Below are 21,340 nucleotides of genomic sequence, written 5' to 3'. Positions count from 1 at the left end.
TTCCTCAATCTGGTATGTATTTTCTTCAGCTGAATTTCTGAGGCTCACTCAACTGGACTCTGGAGATACTTCTCTGCTTCAAAGTCATCACAGGTGAAACCCATTCCATGAACTTTATTCTTTTTATCTCATACTTTGTACATTGACAGGTAGCTTGAAGCCCAAAATGTAAATTATGTAAAAGATTTACAAAACTGCCTCTTAACACCATTGTTTTTTTCCTGCCATTTAATACAACGTTAAGTATAAAACTAGACCGGCTAACCTTGCTGATTATTTTCAAGTTGTTTTTAAATTTGGTGTCTCTTCAAGATTTCCAAGTACTGTTTTCTCTCTGAACAAACCTGATTTTTTTATTTTGATGCTGTTGTTTCTGTTGATCTTGTCTTGCTAACAGTTATTTTTACAATAATATTTGAAATTAATAAAAATGAATTTTTTAAAAATGTAAACAGCAGTTCAAACTGTTTGGATTTAGATTTTTTTCTGAACTATTTGCAACCCATACAATGTGGCACTATAGTGTGGGTAGATGAAAACCCAAAAATGAAACCAACTATAAGCAGACTAATAGAGCTGTGCAGAGGATGAAATTCCATGTCCTAATGGATTTTGAAATTTGACTTCATTCCAAATTGAAATGAAACCCCAAAATTCCAAAATCCTTCATAAAGGAAATTTTTTAATAATTGTTTTGGATCAATTAAAACATTTTTCAATTTTGTCTTTTTAAAATTATGTGCGATATAAGATACAAAATTTAAAAATGCACAATGAAAAGTCATTTCAAAACAAAAAAAAGTCTTCTGAAAATGTCAAAACAGGACATTTTGACGTTGGAATTTTTTCGAGTTTTCTTCTGAAATGAAATTCCATTAAAACTAAATCAATTTTTGTGAAGTATTTCAATTTTGACAGAACTGAATATTCCTACAGAATATGGCTTTCTCTCTTTCTGCAACCATCTCTACAGATGACTATTTTGTCCTATTTGTCTGCTTCTCTCTTCGCTTCTTTCCCCACACTGTGCTGTGCAATCCAGACCAGTGACAGGCTATCAGCCTTCCTCTGCAACCTGGGGTGTCTCCCAGTGCTTTGCTGCTGGGGCTCCTCACAAACAGCCAAATAGGATGCATGTTACACCCTGAGTGTCTGTGGATAGCCATAAGCCTGGTCTAGCAATTCTGACCCCAGTTGCCTGTTAGGAAACACCAGCTTTCACAGGGCTCAAAACAAAGCTACACTCTGGCTTTCCGTAGCCTTGGCTACTGCTAGCTGGGTGAACCCAACACACTCCCAGTCCTGGATTTCCCCCCCAAAATGTGTGTTCTGCACCATCCAGCCCTCTCCTGGACAATATTAGGTCCATTACCCCTCTAAGGTTATCAATATACAACAATTTGCTACCATAATTGGAATTACCTACACAGTTCAGTTTAAAGACAATGCTGGATTAGTTTTAATTAAAGAATAAAACAAGTTTGTTTAATTATAAAGAGATTTTTAAGTGAGTACAAGTATAAGGCATTAAAGGTAGAAATGGTTACCAGAGAAATAAAGCTAAAATGCTTTCTAAACTTAAACTAGACTTGGTTCAAAGTAAAATTCTTACCACAAGCTCCCAGCAATAGGGCTGACCAACTTTCAGGTCACAATCTGCTCCAAAAGTCCATAGGCTGTTTCTTTTGTGATCTTACATGGAAAAGAGAGAGATGCGTAGGGAAAGAGAACTTGGGGTGTTTTTGCTCCTTGCTTTTATAATTCAGTCACCCTTTGAAATTGCATTTTCCTAAGGGTTACCCCTAGATAAAGTTCATTTCCACTGTGAGGATGGAGACTAAGGCTTTGTCTACAGTGGAACCTGAACGACAGAACCTTTGAAAAAAAACCCCAAAAATAAACCACCTCCGAACACCAAAAGTTTTGCCGACAAAAAGCCGTGGTGTGAACAGCGCTTTGTTGGCAGGAGAGCTCTCCTGCCACTCTTTGGGGGTGGAAGTATTTCTGTTGGTGGGAGCGCTCTCTCCTACCGACAAACAGCAACTACACTCTGTGCCTTTTAGCAGCGCGGCTGTAGCAGCACAATTGTGTCATTAAAAGGTGTGTACTGTAGACAATAGCCAAAGAGACTGGTGATGAAAACGTCTCCATGCTGCTGTTTGCTAATCTGCAGATCTGTTGCCCTGCGTCCTTGCTCAAGAATGGCCACTTGGTAGGTGATTACTTATCAGCTTTGGTGACACCTGGCTAGAGGTTTCAACTTGTCCTTTGTCTTTGAGAAACAGGTTTACCCACTCTCCAGACTTGTCTGGTAAACACACTTCAGTCATGATTTCACCTTCTGTTCACAAACTAACATATTGGTACATATATTCCACCATGATATTATTAACCAGCAAGCTATTAGTTTTCAAACAATACTGAAGCATATTTTGTACAAAAATTATTACAGTAATGTGTAGAGTGTGAATAGAGGCGTGCATGTGGTCACCATCACTACAGATTACTTTTGTCCTATTGTCTACTTCTCTTTGCGCTTCTTTACCCACACTAAGAAAAGGAGGACTTGTGGCACCTTAGAGACTAACCAATTTATTAGAGCATAAGCTTTCGTGAGCTACAGCTCACTTCCTCAGATGCATATCGTGGAAACTGCAGCAGGCTTTATCACGTGCAGTTTCCACGATATGCATCTGAGGAAGTGAGCTGTAGCTCACGAAAGCTTATGCTCTAATAAATTGGTTAGTCTCTAAGGTGCCACAAGTACTCTTTACCCACACTGTCTTTTATGCATGGAATGCCCTTCAGAACTGGTCTGCCAACTGACTAACCTTTCCTCTTTGACCTGTGATGAGGGAAAGACATTTATTTATTCTTAAACAATAATTGTTTGTTCTATCATGCTGTGCATAAGCTTTTGCTGATAACATTATTTTATTGATGTTAGCTCTGTCCATCCTCCCTTATTCTCATTACTGTTTTGTTACCCCTCCATTTGACATTAGGTCCTGAGCCAACATGTAGTAGTGTGTAGGTAGACTGCTGTGTTCATGCCTGGCACACTGTAGGACTGGGGTAATAGATTTTAAGATCTTCAAGACAGTGTCCATGTCTTCATGTTTGTACTGTGAGGCAAGTACCATATTCTTGGATAGCGTCAAATAAATACTAATAATTGTGTTGGCCTGTGTGAAGTAAGTACAAAAGTAAACTGAGCAGTCTAAACAGCAGAAAGTAAATAAAGTTTTCCAAATATATTGGTTTTAATCTGAGTAATTAGTAACACAGGGAAGGCTTTTTGAAGCTGACAATGATCTTTTCACTTTTTTCTGTCTAGTTTATTTAACAGACCTAGACTTATAGGCAATAGAATGAAATTCATCAGTACATCCACTTAGGCATCCACTTGCATCTAGCCAATAGGAAATAATGAGTTTGAGCAGCCAGCACTGAGGAGCAGAAATTGGATATGAGTGGATAAAATGTGTAATTTTCTCCACAGCTGAGTAGGTGTCTTTTTATTTACAATTTACTTTGAGACCAAACTATTTTAAGCCAAAACCCATTCATTCTCCAAGTCAGAGAGATATAAATGGATGAAAAGCTTATGAAGACTGGGTTTTGCTTGTTTGTTCATTTGTTTAATGCCCATCTGGATTTAACAGGGTGGAGGCCAGGAAAAAAATAAATGAAAAAATAAACTCACGTATCACTACAATGCACACTAGCTTCAGAGCCTTTGATTACAGGCTGCAGCAGCTGCAGGAGTGATTTAGGTATCAAATGTGGCTCAAACTCTCAACTATTTTTTATTGAGGGTTTATACCATACAGCAGAGGTCCCCAAGGGGGGTGGAGGAACATCCGGTGGGACCTAGGCAAGCCCCCAGGGGGGCAGGGAGCAACACCCAGCAGGTCTCCCCCCACCCCCAGTTCCATTGTGTCCCCACCTGGGAGCAAGGCTGGGAGCAGAGCCCCACCTGGCCAGGGGCTTGGCTGCCAGCCTTCACTGCAGCCTGGCCCTGGCTCCACTCCTGCTCCCAGCCCCACCCCCAGCTGTGGCCCCAACCTCTGCCCTTAGTCCTGTCTGCATCTCCTGCCCCTTCCCGGAGCTCTGGGTCGGGGGGGGGGCACACCGGATAAGGGGGTGCATAACCCCCAAAAGATTGGGGACCACTGCCATACAGGAACAGGGATAAAGAGGGGACAAAAGTTCAGCAGAGCTTCAGAAACATGATTCTTGGGTTTAAGGTTTTAAACTACATAAAAATAATCACCACCAGTAACTCCCTGGAGTCCCGTAGCCCTGCGTATGGGGTGATGCCCCTCTGCTGACTCCCTAGGAGACCCCACTGCTCCTTGTGTGGGGAAACTCCCTTGGGACCACCTGCTACCCTATATGGCATATATATCGGGGTGGCCAAACTGCGGCCCATACGCCGGATTCAGCTCTTTTACAGTTAAAGTGGGGCTTGCGGAGCCCCTGATTCCTCACTGACCGGGCCTACGCGTCTGCCCTGTGGTGGGGTGGTGGAGGTAGGGGCTCCCACCCTGCATGGATGGGGGTCTGAGGGATTCAGCGCTGTGGGGTGCGCCTGCCAGGGCTGGGGGCTTCAGCAGGAGCAAGGCTGAAGCCCCCAGCCCTGGCAGGCGCACCCCACAGGACTGGAGTCCTGAGCCCCAGCAGATGCCTCCGATGGGGCTGGAGCCCCGAGACCCGCCTCCCTGCAAGGCTGAAACCCCCCGGCCTAGCAGGCACGCTCCAGCTCTTGAAGCGCTGAAGATGGTTATGTGCAGCTCGGAATCTGAGGGCCAATAAGTTCGGCCACTCCTGACACGAACTGCAGGGCTCGTTGCAAACGCCTGGGAGCCAATACCCCCGACACCCACTGGGCCCCTCCGCGGCCCGCCCCTGTCACATGACAGAGGACCGCCTGCGCTGCAGCTGCTGATAGGCCCTGTGCATTGTTCTCTGTGATTGGCCTGCTCTCAGACCCCCCCCTTCTCACGTGAGGGGGGCGAGTCACGCGATTTCCGGGAACCCGTCAGGAAGAGACATAAACAAAACAAACCCCAAAGCAGCATGGAGGGTCCGGGCCGGAGCGGGATGGGCGGCGCCCCCTACTGAGCCATACCTTTGCCCCGCTGGGTCGGGGGGACGCCAGGTGAGGGAGCGGCTGCTGCAGCAGCCTCGGGCAGGGAGGGGTCGTGGGGGTGGCGGTAGCAGCAGCCTCTGACAGGGCGGAGGCTGTGGAGACTGTTGCACTAGTAGCCCCTGGCAGGATAAGGGCTGGGGGCAGCGGTGTGGAGGCTGGTGCAGTCCTTGGCGGGGCGGGGGGGCTGCATTTATTGCTCCTTTAACCCAGTAGAGAGGTACAGGAACTCCATCCAGAGTAGATCAGGAGAGTCGCTGATACACACAAGGAAGGACCGGGGTACTGAGGCCAGGACAATCCCAGGGTGAAAAAGGGGTGTGCCTGCCTCTGATTCCCTCTCCTGGTTTTGGAGAGGCGTATGGGATGGGGGAGGTACCACGCGGATAGAGACGTGGAGGGCAGCAGACACTTTCCCGTGCTCCTTCAAGGGGGCGGTTGTTGGTAGTATGATGGGAACAGCCCCGTGCTAAGCAGATGCCTGAGTTTCTCTGCTTCTGAGGTTTCCGACCCGTTGGCACAGTGATTGTACTGCTGTCGCTTCTTGGGCCTTTGGTATGTTTTGAAATGAATGGCTGCAAGTTAGTAGCAGAAGGAGTTGAAAGAGACTGCAAAGGAAAGCAGCAGCATGTGCAGGGGCGTGCACTGAGTTAGCAGTGGTCTGTCGGATTCCATTGCAACCTACATCTATCAGGCGTCTGTGCCGTGGCAAGGGGAGCAGAGCCTGCACTGAACGATTATGGGGATTAAAGCACCTTCTCTCCAGGGGCTCTGTGGGTTCTGGTACTATGGATGAAAGGTTTGCTTAGCCCTCAGTATATAAGGGATCAGTGCAAATAGGGGAGACAGGCGACAGCTGGGTGGGAAATGGATGAGGGAGTCTCCTAGCTCAGCCCTGTGACTCTGTGTAACTAGTTTGGGGTTGTGGGGCGGGGAATGTGTGGGCTCCCGGAGGAGTCTTAGGCTTGTGACAGGCCTGGAAACAAGCTACCATGGAGATCCGTCCTTATCCCCTCTCCTGGAGGGGGATTTGTGGGGCGAACCTAGCTGCCTGCGAGCCTCCTGCCCCATCTTCCTAGTCCAGGAGAGAAGAGTAGGTGCCTATGGGCACCCCAGCGGGGGGAATGGGGGGGTGAGGGAAGCCCGCTCCCCCCATGCCTGGACGGTGGAGTTTGTGAGAGTAGGTTCCCTTATCCCTTCCCTCTGAAGAGCAGTAGCTCCCCCCACTTCCTTTCCTTTGGGAGTGGGGGGGCGGCACTGCCTAGCTGAGGAGCCTCTGAAAGTGATTTGTTTACATGTTGCCTCACACTAGCTTGAAAGAGCCGCTGGGCGGATGAGTGGCGGCGGTTCGGGCCAATGGGTGCGAGCTTGGGAGGTCGGATGGCCAATCAGGTTGGGAAGGGGGTGGGGCGGGCTGTGTCATGGGTTAGGCTGCGTTCGGTGCTGGTTGGTGGGGCGGCCATGTTGGCTGGGAGGTGTGTTAGTGGGTCAGGAGGAGGGGGCGAGGCCCAGGCACAAGGGCTTGTCGCGGGGAGACCATGCCTGTGGGGGCTGGGTCAGAGGTGCGGGAGGCAGGCGGGCTCAGCCAGGGGTGTGCTAGGGAGGGCAGCTCCCTTCCCCTTTGAGGTGGTGGGGAGAGGCACAGGTAGGGCTCCGGACGATGCAGAAAGGGGAGATGCCTGACCTAGGTGATTGGGCTGGAAGATTGAGATCCTGCTCTCTGAAGCCAAGAGGGTGTCAGGAGGCACATGCTGGATAGGAAGTAGCTTACAAAACTAGTGGACCATCCCCTCTGCTGCTGTGACTATACATACCCACATATACCCAGACCAACCCCCCTAGTTACCCTCTGACTCAGGGCGGACCTAATTCCTTGCTGTCACTCGCAGGACTTCTCATCACTAATATTGTTTGTTTGTATCAGGAAACTGAGGGTAAAACATCTTCATTTATTGTTAAGGAGACAGATTCTCTGTAACTTGGTTCTTTAAAGTTATGTTCTCTCTCTTTTCATGCTTAAACCCTCCCACCTTCCCCATGAGTCTTTTCACTTCTGGCTTTTGTAAATGAGGCATAATCATACACATTATTGATGCTCTACAAAGAACGTTTGATCTAAAATTCAGAAAATGTCATAAACTGTTTACTAACTATTCTAGAAATGTGGAGTTTAATCCAATATTAATCTGAATTACTTCCCTTTTAAAGCAAATTAAGGTGTTTATCCAAGCATGAGATTTCTGATCATCCTTCCTTCCATTCTTTTCTTATAAATAAGGAAATATTAACATTCCATGAGATCATTCCTATAAGGAGCTTTGTGTTGCTGGAAACTGGCACAGAGCCTCTTTCAAATCAACAGGTCATCAAATAGGTAGATTTCTGCCCCTACAAGGACCCTCCTCTACTTCAGTGGGGTTTTCAGCTGGCTTCTGCTTGCCAGGGAGCTTTTTGTATGATTAGGGACTTTTTTTTGTGAACTACTGAACTTCTCCATCCCTTTGAGTTATGAGGCATGCCCTAATCTCATCCCTGTGATTTGACAAAAACAACAAGGAGTCCAGTGACACCTTAAAGACTAACAGATTTATTTGAGCATAAACTTTTGTGGGTAAAAAAACCACTTCTTCAGATGCAGGCATTATATACTGACACATGAAGAGAAGGTGCCACCGGACTCCTTGTTGTTTTTGTGGATACAGACTAACATGGCTACCCCCTGATACTTGTGATTTGACAGTTTGTTAATACAGCTGTGGCATGTGCATAGGTGAAGCACACTGGGTGGTTGTTTTTTTTTTTTTAAGGATTATTTTCAGTAACTGATCCAATAATTAGTGTTTTAATTTCAGGACCAGAATTCTTCTACCTTTCATGCTGAACTAACCAATTAAAACAAATGTTCCAGTTTTTTCAAACTCCAGTATAGACTAGATACTTTATTTTAAGTTTGTAACTGTACACACTGAAATATTAATTTCTGGATTGAAAGCACAGTAGGCCTGTTTTGTTCACAGTGTAAATCAGGGGTAACTCCTTGAAGTCACACTGGTGTAAAACCAGTGTAAGTATGATGAGACTTGACTCATGGTCTTTCAAGCTGTAAGAGACTTGAATTCAAAATAAAGTAATAAAAAGGTGGGCTGACATCCAGGTTGTTTATGTCAGACAGCTTGCTTCTGAGCACACCTGAAGTACTCTTGTGGGTTTTTTGAATTATAACATTTGTACATTTTTTTTTGGAGTAAGAATAATAGATGTAGATACAGAAGTTTTTTGGGGGATCTGGTGCATGTTCATTGTGGGCATCCTAGATAAGGAGTGGAAATTGCTAGGTCTGAGATATTTTAGGTGATTGATATACTTCGGATTGCCAACTAACCTGATATGGTTGATGTTGAAGGAAAGTGGATAATGATCACATGGCCTGTAAAACTCATTGCTGGATGGTATAGCTCCTGGAGTGAGAAATTAATTATAATTCTCAGCACTTTTCGAGTGCTGTAGAAACACTAGCTAACTTAAAAAGGATTGTCTGTGTTTGATAGAGGCATTATTTAGTGGTCAGAGGAGACCATCTCTGATATACCATACCACTTAACCCTGTACCCCAGTTTTCCCAATTGTACAATGAAAAAATTATTTATCCACATCAGAGAGATTCCTTGAAGATCAAGCATGTAAAACCCTATGACAGCTATTTATTTGAGGTACAGTAGAACCTCAGAGTTAGGAACTGACCGGTCAATCAGATACCTCATTTGGAACCAGAAATACGCAATCAAGCCGCAGAGACAAAACCAAAAAAGCAAATACTGTACAGTACTGTGTTAAACACAAACTACTAAAAATAAAGTGAAAGTTTAAAAAGATTTGACGTGGTAAGGAAGCTGTTTCTGTGCTTGTTTAATTTAAATTAAGATGGTTAAAAACAGCATTTTTCTTCTGCATGGTAAAGTTTCAAAGCTGTATTGTTGTTTTTCAGGTGTAAACTTTTGAAAGAACAACCATAACTCTTTGTTCAGAATTCCAAGCTTTTCAGAGTTAGGAACAACCGCCATTCCCAAGCTGTTCATAACTCTGAGGTTCTACTGTAACAGAGAATAACCAATATATAGGAAAATCTACAATATATAGGAAAAACAGATTGGTGCTAGGGGATGATTACTTGAATATATTGCCTTAGGCTTTAAAGTGTAGCCTGTGCCATAACTCATTTTAAGAAAAAATAAACACTTCTGTTTTTGCTTATTTACATTTCCTGCAGGTTTTTGGATGGCATGGGCAATTGGATTATATTTTTATTAGTTGTTTGATAATGGATAAATTGACTACACTTGCACACTTTTTGGCTATAAAATATGTGAGTTTGAAGCATTTTGTGTTGAGACAGCAGTTAATATCAAAACTTTTTTTTGTTTTCTATAAATATAATTCCACATTACAAGGGCTTAGAATAAGTTTACATTTCCCTTCACCCAGGGGTTTTCTGAGCATTAAGGATTTCTTCCTTCTTTGCGCCCCTCACATTCTCCTCAAAGACTCTGCTCTACACCCTGTACCCTGCACTGGCAGAAGAGTGGAGATGATGACTTCATATTCTACATCTCTGTAGCATTGCTTATGCTAGGACACGCTTTCCAAAAGATCAGTTATATAATTGCCTAGTTTTGTGTTCGTTTTCTCTCTTCTTTGTTCTGTTTCTAACAGTGAATTCCCATGCAACATAAGCAGAAGAAACCAGTTTCATTATTATCTCTTGTGAAAGTAACTCTTTTCTAGTTTTACAGTACTTGAATAAAATCCATATACTAATTAATCCCTTTCACATTTAAAATTGATTCCTAAAAAGTGTTAAAAGATGTTAAGAATTAATTGAAAGCTGCTAATAACTTGCCTGAAAATAGTGTAACCCCTAGCACAAGGATCGGCAACCTTTGCACACGGCCTGTCAGGGAAAGCTGCTGGCGGGCCGGGACAGTTTGTTTACCTGCAGCATCTGCAGGTTCGGCCGATCACAGCTGCCAATGGGGGCTGCGGGAAGTGGCGGCCATCATATCCCTAAGCCCATGCCGCTTCCCGCAGCCCCCATTGGCCTGGCACAGCGAACCATGGCCAGTGGGAGCTGCGATCGGCCGAACCTGCGGACACTACAGGTAAACAAACTGTCCCAGTCCACCAGTGGCTTTCCCTGGTGGGCCAAGTGGCAAAGGTTGCCGATCCCTGCTCTAGCACTTGTATTTTCATCTGTATTCAAAACAGCCCTTCACTGTTTCACTAGATGCGGTAATTCTACTTAACCTGCTGCAATTTTCCGCTTGGTCTGGTGAGGTTTTTCTTGAATAAGATGTCCATGCAGTAGGTGTTCAGAGGAAAGTGGTGCTGGTAGTATTAGCGTTTTAAAGATGAATGTACTGTAGTGGTTAGAGCAAGAATATGAATCAAGATATCTGGGTCCTATCCCCAGTTCTTCCACTGACTTGCCATGACCTGGAGCAAGTCACTTAACTTCCCTGTACTTCAAATCCCCTGTCCTTCTAGAAGAGGAATAATGATGCTTACCTTTTGAGATCCTTAGGCTTAAGGTGCGATTGTTTGAAATATGTTGCTATTGGCACCTACAGCGGCAAAACAGTGAGGCAGGTGGGGCTCAATGATTTAAAAATATTAATTAGTCCGATATGTCCGTTCAAACACCAGCCCCTTTGCCCACCCCAAAATGCTCAGAAAAGTTAACATTTTATTACAAAAGGGATAGGTGGTTGGAGGGTTTTTTTTTTTTTTTTTTTTTTGACTCTTAAGTGCAACAGTATTGTTTTAAAGTCTCTTTGAAATAGGACATGCAGTGATCAGTTGCTGGCGTCTGTTAGTCTGCTTATGTTATATGCAGAAATGAAGAATGCCCAAGTAACCTTTGACCTATTTGGCTGAAATTCTTGCATAAGGATATGTGTTCAAATAAACTACGAATTTAGTCTTTATAATCTAGTACCATGCTCTTCTTGTTTGCTGTAGTAGTTTCTTAAAGTTATTAATAGTATGGATCACTGTTTTGTGCTATTAAAGCCCAGTGGATGCCTGCTTGCAGACAAAGCGTTCTGTTTAATACAGTGGTGGGCAGCCCACGGGCCGCACGCAGCCCATCAGGGTAATCCACTGGCAGGCTGCTGGACACTTTGCTTACGTTTGCACAGCTGTCTGCAGCTCCCAGTGGCCGCGGTTTGCCGTTCCTGTCCAATGGGAGCTGTGGGAAGTGGCGCAGGCCACAGGGACGTGCTGGCTGCCGCTTCCCACAGCTCCCATTGGCTGGGAACGGCGAACCGCAGCCACGCAAATGTAAACAAACTGGCAGCCCAGCAGCAGATTACCATGATGGGCTGCAAGTTGCCCACCACTGGTTTTAATAGTACCACGTACAGGTCTTGAAAACCAATCTGCTTTTTTCACCTATCATAGAATATCAGGGTTGGAAGGGACCTCAGGAGGTCATCTAGTCCAACCCCCTGCTCAAAGCAGGGCCGATCCCCAATGCTAGTACTGCTGCTGCTAGTCACTTCTGTTAGTAGACTTCATCCTCAGGCCTAACAGGTGTTTGGGGAAACTTTCAAGCTATATTTCTTCATCTTCCAAATCATGTACAAATATTAATATCAATAAAATATTGATTAGTACACATGGAAAGTCATGCAAACATGTTTTCTCCTCCCTTTCTTCTGGTATTAAAAATGGAACTTTGACATATTAATAGCAGCTGAAACACTTTTCATGATGGTGAAAATGTAATTGTTTATGTAATGCACTTTAACGCTGTAACTAAGTGCTTAGCTGCTGTGATAATAGGCACTGTGCAAATCCTTAACAAAAGATATAGCTATACTTACTACTTTTAAACAGTACAAAATGTGCATCTAACATTACAAACATTAAATAGCAATGTTGCTCATAACTAAACTACAAAATTCATATTGCAGTTTGAGGTGCACTGTATCTTGTAAAGTTTCAGAGTAACAGCCGTGTTAGTCTGTATCCGCAAAAAGAAAAGGAGGACTTGTGGCACCTTAGAGACTAACACATTTATTTGAGCATAAGCTTTCGTGAGCTACAGCGGAGCGGAGCTGTAGCTCACGAAAGCTTATGGTCAAATAAATGTGTTAGTCTCTAAGGTGCCACAAGTACTCCTTTTTCTTTTTGTGTATATTGTAAAGCCATTCAGCTACATTCTCATGCAGTTGTTTGGAAACTTCTCTTCGGGGTTTCTTTTGAGTGAATTTAATGTTGGTGAAAGGTGATGGATTTACAACCTGGGAGAATAAAACACAGGAAGTGGCAATGCGAGCTCCCCTGCACTACCACATCAATATAACAACCCTGACATTGGAGGGTCCAGCTTGAAAGTTGTCTCTGTGGTTCATTTAGCATTTCTATAAGATCACCAGCAAGATAATCAGTTGGAAAAGTGTGTTTATCTTCTAGGAACTGATTTTAGATTAATATTTCATTTTACAAACTCCACTGAACAGTGGTTGGTTATAACTTTATGATCACAACCCACCTGGGGCACCAGTGATTTAGAAGTGAAAGGGTGTATTACATTACCAATGCCCAGTATCCTTTAATGTTTATTTAAGAAATTAATGGAACTTGCTTAAAGGACAAGTGCTCCCATACAACTCTGCAAGTGTGCTGATCTTCAGTATTATTTATGCTCCTGTTGTAAGCCCCACTACAGTTCTTTCCATTAATTCAAATCTGTATTCAGTAGGCTGAATCCTGATCTGCAGCATCCCTGCTAGGTTGTTCTAGTGTGGTCTTAAGCACAGACTGTTTATAATGGATGAACTGTATAGTAGTTCTGTGTGGATAAATGGGTTCTTTGAGATCCACAAACTCATTTTACTTTCCAACCAATTCAGATTTTAAACCCATGTTTCCATAGACATTGTTGATTGGTGTATTAAATTATGATCTACCAACCCCAGAAAAAAGTAAGTGTGAATATTTTTTTATCATAAAGATTTTGATGATTCCAGGGAATTTAGGAATGGAAAAGAATAGAAGGCAGTCCTGCTCTATAGTAAATGTGGAGAACACTGTAGACTAAGAATCTCTAACTGGGTCATTAGCGTGTGCCCCTCACTGTCTCTTTCCATTTAATTGTCTTGTCATCAAAACTACCAGTAAATACCAAAGGTTACCCATAGAGTATGAACATTAGCATTTATCTAAGTATGACTGAAGTACCGTCATTGAAGTATTCTGATGAGATTTTGGACTAAGAAAAAAACTTAAAAAGAACTATGAAAAAGAATGATTATTTGAATACATTCTGCCTAGTCAAGTAAGGGCACAAGACATTTGAGAATATGACACTATGAGTTTATGTTGGAGACCAGCAACTACCATACTTAAATTTATGAAAGTTTGTTATGCACCTTAGTAACCTTTATAACACTTGCAGACTCTGGAGATTCAGGAGCAGAGAAGCTTTTGGGAAGTGTCATGTCAAATCATTACTGAACGCATTGCCATAGGGGTTGGGCAAAATTCTGCCCTGACTTTATACCTTGTGTATCAAAGGCAGTGGGGTTGTGTGGATTGTAAAAAGGCAGAATTTGGTCTTGACACTCCATAGACTTGCAATTTCAGATATTCTGGTTGCCCAAAATCATTAAGATGCTGGCATATTAAGTTTATGGAAGATAAAATTGATCCCTTTGAACATACAGAATTGCAGAGAGACTGTGACATGCGGATTGGTATTGAAAGATGAGATCCATTTCCTCAACCCTGTCTCCCCTCCCCCATGTCGCCAGCTACAAATATGAAGAGCCAGGCTCCAAAATGAGTTTCCATACTTTTTTAAAATTTAAGTTAAAGTGCAAAGTTTTGGTACTGCATTAGACTAATGAGCAAATCTATTTTGCGACCTAATGTGAAATTTCACAGCATTGAGCAAGCCTGCTCTGTAGATGTCTCTTCTGTATGTAGTTTTCAGTGCACTGAGACAGACAAGGGCTGCACACTTGGTGCCCTGAGGCAGTCTGACAGAAAGTTGAAACATCAGTTGACACAAGTAAAAAAGGGATTGTTGGAAATATGAGGTTAGAAAGAAAATCTTACTTCAGAAAGGACTGGCCGGTTTTTATTTGACATGTAGGCCCTAAAAGGGGTGGCTTCATTGGAAGCATTTGCATTATCTTAATGAGAACCTGTCTTGCCTAGTTAAAATTTGGGCTATTGAAACTTTGTGGTTTTTTATATTTGTTTTTGTTTATGTTTGTGACTCTGCGATTTAAAAACCACTTTATTTTGCTGTGGCAGGGGCTTTGTTTGCATTCTCTTTCAGTTACCTTAAGATGCAAATGACTTTTTAAAAATACTAAACTCACGATACAAAATTTAGACTAACTCAGTGGGAAGGAATAATTTACCTTCCTGTGTTAGTTCATCTATAAAGGGATTCTTTTTTTTCCTGGCATGTTTACTCTGTGGTAGGAGAACATTTCTAGTGCTATTTCTGCATTTAAAAATGAGAATAAACTTAAATAATCTGAGCAAGTGGCTTCCCTTTTAGAAGGGAATTGTGTGCAAAATAAAACAATTACATTCAAAGAAATGGAAATATGTTTCTACTGATATTTCTGCACTGTTGTTTCAGGGTTGATGGTTGGGATTTCAGTTTAATGCTCATACAACACTGCTGCTGTCTGATTTATCTAGGCAGTGCGCATCATTCCTTAAAGAGACTTTCATGTATTTGGGGGTGTGGGAAGGAAGGCCAATAAATATTTGGCCAAATTCATCCCTGGTGTAACAGTTGTCAGTGGAATTACACCAGGAATGAATATGGCTAGTTAGTTCTGATGTATAAATTGGTTTCTCCTGTGCTCACGATCATTTATCTTTTGAGCTTTTTGTCATGTTTGCACCAAATACTTCGCTTTTTCATAGCCTTGCTTCCTCATGCTGTTACAAATGCAGGATTGGTTGGAAAGGAGCCCTTATTTAGGACATGCATTTGAACTATCCAAGGGACTACAAAAGATACTGAGTCAATGAAATTACTATTGAATAAATTGGATCAAATCAACCCAGGCCCAGGCAGAAGTCAGTGGAAGACATTGGAATTGGCTCAAACTTTAAGTTCCAATAGGAAAGTTCCCCTTTTTAATAGTGAGTGTACCTGCTGCACTTTCCTTCTGCCACTAGATGTTACTGCATGAGAAACTGATTAAATTGTAGCTGGAGGTGGCTGGGCTGACCTTGTTAGAAAAGGATGGGGAAAACACTAAAACAGGTATGCCCTCAATATCCACTTTGGAAAATATGATGATTACATGAGTCTCATTCTAGAATTTATTGACTTTGTGATATTAAATGTATGAAGAGTGTTGTTTGTATTGACCTAAAAGTGTGCTGGGCGCTTTCCAGACATGTGAAAAGACAGTCTCTACCCTGAAGAGCTCGCATCTAAATAGAGGACATACAAACACAGTGAGCAAAAGGTAACGGAAAATAGTCTAAACTAGCAGCAAGGTTTGCACAAGTCTTGTTTGTTCCATGCTTTTTCATTTAAACTAGGGTGTGGGAGGAGAGAAGAACTAATTCTTATGGCATGCTCCAGCATGAGGTCTGTTCAGTTTTGCGGGGGATTTTTGTTTTTTGCTCCCTCAGAAATGATCATGTTGGGATACTAACTTTTTTTTTTCCTGAAGGAAAAAAACCCCTGTGTTTGTCTCCTTTTTGTGGCACGTAGCTTGTAGTGTAATAAATGTTAACTTTTGGTGTTTGGTCTCTTCATTTTACACAGAAGTCTACAAAGAGAGAAGAGCTCCATGTGCGTGAACTGAAGTTATTTCAGGGAAAACCTCTATCCCTTTCATTGCATGAGTTATATGCTACCCACTGACACTGAAGTAAAGCTGGAAAGGAATCCAAAAGTGAAGAAAACAAGAAGTTTGGAATTGGATTTGGGGGATCTGGGCTTGGAAATGCCTCAGGTAAGCCTGGTGTGTGTGTGTGTATGTGTGATAGTTGATTTACTTATGTAAAGTATTCCCTACACGCACATACACTGCTGCATTTTTAAAATTTATAGTTAAATTACAAGATTCTTTTGAGCTAACAAGGAACCTTCAGAAGAAGTGTATAAATTATAACAAGTGAGTTGCCTTTCCCAATCTGCTTTAAGTTAAAGCTAAGATGCTGAGTAGAGTCAAAGCTGTCCCCCTTGTAGGGTTTGGCTTTATTTAATAATAAAGTAATCATCAGTGGATAAACAAAACTAAAAGGTCAAGTCTTCTCCTCCAGTTTGACTGCTCTTAGATTTGTTAACTCACGGCTGCTTAACCCATACCCTAGGTACTCTTTCTAGAGAGCCACACTTACCCCTCTGTCTATGAGCGTATAAGCCACCTGCAGAGTGAGCCAATGGAACACACTTACCATCTTCCAGCAAGATCACCACCTACTAGCAAGGTGGGTTTTCAGGCAAACACCACAAATTATGACCTGCTAGTGTCCTAATTCAGGAACCTCTTGTCCAGTTAATTTCAAATTTTATAGAAGAAATTTTGACTTCTACCAGTCTGAGTCGAGTGTGACTTCTTTTGTGAATTTTAGGGGGAGAGCAAAAATCAGGCTTATAGCAGTAACTCATTTTTAGCCTCAACTGCCATTGCTTCATAGTATTATTTCTGTGGCCAGTAATCCTAACCTAACTGCAGAATGTTTCTACACAAAGTTCCACCTATTCACCCAGTAGATCTTCCATTACAAACCAGTTGCACAAATGGTAAAATCATCCGTCTCTACCCAGGATTGAAATAATTGAGATGTACTTAAAGCTTCCAGGACTAGAATAGTAAGGGTGCTGCAAGGGAAGATTAAGGCCCACTGATGAAGCAGTGGATGAAAAACGTTGATAGTACCCATTCACAAGAGTATTGACTAGAGTATTAATCTGTCATTTCTACAAGCATTAAAATATCACTAAGCTCACCAAACAACTGAGAATTTCAAGTCAACAACAAAAAGGAATAAATGAGCAACTATCTAGCACAGGGGTTGGCAACCTGCAGCACGCGTGCCAAAGACTGCATGTGAGCCGATTTTTACTGGGCACGCTGCTGCCAGCCAGGGTCCTGGCCGCTGCCCCCGCTCAGTCCGCTGCCGGCCTGGGTGAACGGAATCCCGGGCCGGCGGCCGGGACCCTGGCTGGTGGCAGGCTGAGCCATTCAGTCTGCCGCTGGTCTGGGCTTCTGTCCACCGGCGTAGTGTATTAAATTTTCTCCCTGTAGGAATGTGCTACTTGCGGAGCGCCAGGACTGGCAGCGGTAAGTAGTACACTGTAAGTAGCACATTCCTACAGGGAGAAATTTTAATACACTACACCTGTGTAGGGAAGGCTGTGCCTCCCCAAACAGCCTGCCCCCTATCCGCCCCCTCCCACTTCCCGCCCCCTGACTGCCCCGATCCCTATCCACACCCCTGACAGGTCCCCCGGGACTCCCACGCCTATCCAACTCCCTCTCCCCCCCCCCCCCCACCCCGTTCCCTGTCCTGTTACCATGCTGTTCAGAGCCCCAGCTGTGACAGCGGTAAGTAGTATGTTCCTATGGGGAGCAATTTAATACACTATACCCAGCCCCATTTAATACACTATACCCAGCCTGCTGATGGTCTGGAGTTCTCAAAACATGTTCTCGCACCCCTTATAAAAAATTACACTACAATTAGCTTAAAAACTCAAACTTTGTATATTACAGTAGTCGTTAAAAAATGTATGATGTTAATAAATACCTAGGTTTGATTAAACAAAGTAGTTGTACTTATGTGCCTGTGCTTATTTTGTGTTTTCGATGATTTACCTGCTAAAAAAATCTCACATGTCTCTCACCCCCAGAAAGGGCATCTCGCACCCCAGATTAAGAACCACTGCATTAAACTGATAAGATCTGCATTTTAATTTAATTTTAAATGAAGCTTCTTAAACATTTTAAAAACCTTGTTTACTTTACATACAACAATAGTTCAGGTATGTAATATACACTTAGAGAGACCTTCTAAAAACTTTAAAATGTATTTCTGGCACACGAAACCTTAAACTAGAGTGAACAAATGAAGACTCGGCACACCACTTCTGAAAGGTTGCTGACCCCGATCTAGCAGCTACATGGTGGATACAAATTTTAGAGTGTCATGGGTAAAAGCACTGGGTATTGTTAACTGGCTGTTTGCTTACATGTTTATCTAAAGTTTTCCAAATGCAAGTATAGAACAAGTTCAAAGTTGAGGTATATGGGGTGTAGGAGTGCGCATGTAATGTAATACATATATATATTTAACAAAATCAAACAATTTTGTTGTAGCCCAGCGTGAGCGGAATGGACCCTCCTTTTGGAGATGCCTTTCGGTGCCACACATTTTCAGAACAGACGCTGACGAGCACAGATCTGTTGGCAAATAGTTCAGATCCAGACTTCATGTATGAACTAGTAAGTTTGTTTTTCCTTTTGGATAGCATCTTCCTTTCCCATGTAAATGAGGGGATGGTCTGTAGGGAGCTGTTCAGTGAAGGTCTGCTGTCTGATTATTCACTACTACTTATTACTGACTTAGTCCCCAACCATCAGGCCACCAACTGGGATGTTTCACGTACAGGAAGCTGTTAAAACTATCAGCAGAGGCTTTGGTATGTCTTATGTTCAGGAGCCTCAGATTGAGCAGATAGGTGTATCGCTGCCACTGCTGGGATGTTGTTTGCCGACATAAGTCCAAGCAGTATAGTCTTGTCTAGGAAAGACATTACATTCCCCCAAGTTGAAGAAGAGACACATGAACAGAACAAAATGTAAACTAAGCTTATGTTGGAAATAACCAATTTTTCCTATACCAGACATGCATGGACTAGGAAAAAAGATTGCTCATATTTATTATTTGATTGATCTGGCTAGAACAAGGTTCTTCAGGGTTGGGATATCTGGCATTGGTGGTGGCTGGTACGTGGAGCCCTTCTTTTCTTGGTCACTTGTATAAATCTGACCCAGGTGAGCAGGGAACTAAAGTAGTTTTCATCTGATGGCTCTTTTATATGTGAAATGAATTGCTGGTCTTAGTCCAGTTCCCAGTGACTAGGAGTGCACACAATACAAAAAACCATAACACAATTGTCCGGTACCCTTGTTGGCAGTCTCCGCACAGAAGCCCAGAATTGATGGAGCATGGAAACTATGCTCTGACCTTTCCCCTAAAAAGATTCTTCAACGCAATGCTGAGCCACTTGTGCTGTGTCTGGTTTTGGGATACAAACGCCTCATGTGCCATCAGGCTGGTACACTTCACCAGCACTCAGTGTTTTGGGGTTTGGTTTTGTTTGTTTTGGGGCTTTGTTTGTTATAGACCAGGGAGCTGGATGGGAGTATTTTTCTAAAATGTGCCTTGTTAACTTGTCTTATTGTGCACAGGACAGAGAAATGGACTATCAGCAGAGCTCCAGAGACAACCTCCTTTCTATGGAGGACTGCAAAGATATTGAAAATCTAGAGTCTTTTGCAGATGTCCTGGATAATGAAGCTGCTTTCACCTCAAACTGGGAGCAGTGGGACACATACTGTGAAGACTTAACTAAGTACACCAAACTAACCAGCTGTGACATCTGGGGAACAAAAGAAGTGGATTACCTGGGCCTTGATGATTTCTCAAGCCCATACCAAGATGAAGAGGTGATAAGTAAAACTCCAACTCTAGCCCAGCTTAACAGTGAGGACTCTCAACCTGTGTCAGATTCACTTTATTACTCGGATTCACTCTTCAGTGTAAAACAAAACCCTTTAACTTCTCTGTTACCTGGGAAAAAAATCACAAGTAGAGCAGCAGCCCCTGTATGTTCCTCAAAGAACATTCAGGCTGAGGCACCTTTGTCAGACTATGTTCAAAAGGCAAGCAAGCCCACTTCAAGCACACAAATCATGAAGACCAATGTGTACAATAATGAGAAGGTGAACAGCCACGTTGAATGTAAAGACTATGTTAAAAAGGCAAAAGTAAAGATCAGTCCGTTACCACAGAGCAAACCAGTGTTGAGCCAGGCACATGCAGATGCGGCAAAGGAGAACACATGCTATTGTGGAGCTGTAGCAAAGAGACAAGAGAGGAAAGGGATAGATTCCCTTCAGAATCATAATACTCCTATTTTGCCTTTCAAAGAGACTCAGGAGCTGCTCCTCAGCCCACCCCAGGAATCTCCAGGGCTAGTTGTGGGGGAGAGCAGCCTTTCTGCCAGCACATCTGTCTCAGATCCTTCACAGAAGAAAGAAGAGCACAATTATTCTCTCTTTGTCACAGACAGTTTGTGTGAGCAGCCAACCAAAGGAGACCCTGAAGAGGATGAGGAGGATGAGGAAGATATTGAAGATGAGGACCATGATGAGGGGTTTGGCAGTGAGCACGAACTGTCTGAAAATGATGATGAGGAAGAAGATTATGAGGAAGACAAAGATGATGACATCAGTGATACTTTCTCTGAACCAGGTTTGTTAAATTTTGTGGTGTATTAGGAGGAGGGCAACTCTTTCTGCCAAGCAAGTATTGGGGGGAAATATGCTTTGGAATGATTTATAGATCTAAATGGTAACACTTTACCCTTACATAGGACCTTCCATCCAAGGATTTCAAATGCAAACATGAAACCTCACAGCACCCATTAGATAGGTATTCTTCCCATTTCACAGAGAAGGTCAGGGTCCCACAGAGTCAGTAATAAAACCAGGAAGAGAATGTAGAATTCTTGACTCCCAGCTTACTGGACACAACTGCATCCCTTTCCTGGGCTGGGATGTGTTGAGTCAATCAATTGATAGTGGGATACACAGAGCCTTGCGTCTCTGCAATAGATTGTTCTTTTAGTATATCCAGAGAATTTTTATCCCCTGACAGTTGCCTGAGTAGCCCATGTGAAATCAGTTGATAGTCTGTCTAGATTCTACTGGACAATTGTCCATAATTCACAGATCAATCCTATAATTGTCCCTAATTGGCCCCCTGTTAGCAGTCTCAAAGACCAAGCATTCAATGGGACTGTGGAGACAGAACTCTTCTCTCATCTGCAAGTAGAAAACAGAGAACTAACCCTCATCTGGAAGGTGACAAGGCAGTAACTATTACTGTAATGATTAAATATAAGCAAAG

The 21,340-nt window shown here is 43.0% G+C and overlaps 1 protein-coding gene across 4 annotated transcripts in view; it reads left to right on the top strand.

The window, feature by feature from the left end:
• Window positions 1-5,035: 5,035 nt before the first annotated feature.
• The window catches only part of CREBRF (CREB3 regulatory factor), a 35,857-nt gene continuing 19,552 nt past the window's right edge, over window positions 5,036-21,340 (top strand). For 2 of the 4 annotated variants that reach the window (XM_073355793.2, XM_073355791.2), the window contains exons 1-4: window positions 5,036-5,164; window positions 15,963-16,152; window positions 18,523-18,648; window positions 19,618-20,683. In XM_073355793.2, the coding sequence (XP_073211894.1) occupies window positions 16,039-16,152; window positions 18,523-18,648; window positions 19,618-20,683 (1,306 nt within the window). In that variant the 5' untranslated portion in view covers window positions 5,036-5,164; window positions 15,963-16,038. Of the gene's footprint in view, window positions 5,165-15,583; window positions 15,658-15,962; window positions 16,153-18,522; window positions 18,649-19,617; window positions 20,684-21,340 lie in introns of all 4 variants that reach the window. The other 2 variants (XM_073355792.2, XM_073355795.2) reach the window with 2 other exon arrangements.

Source organism: Lepidochelys kempii, chromosome 8 (assembly GCF_965140285.1).
Source record: "Lepidochelys kempii isolate rLepKem1 chromosome 8, rLepKem1.hap1, whole genome shotgun sequence".
In the NCBI taxonomy this organism is placed as follows: Eukaryota; Metazoa; Chordata; order Testudines; family Cheloniidae; genus Lepidochelys; species Lepidochelys kempii.
The sequence above is the reverse complement of the archived record's forward strand: the minus strand, read 5'-3'. Positions and strand labels throughout refer to the sequence as shown.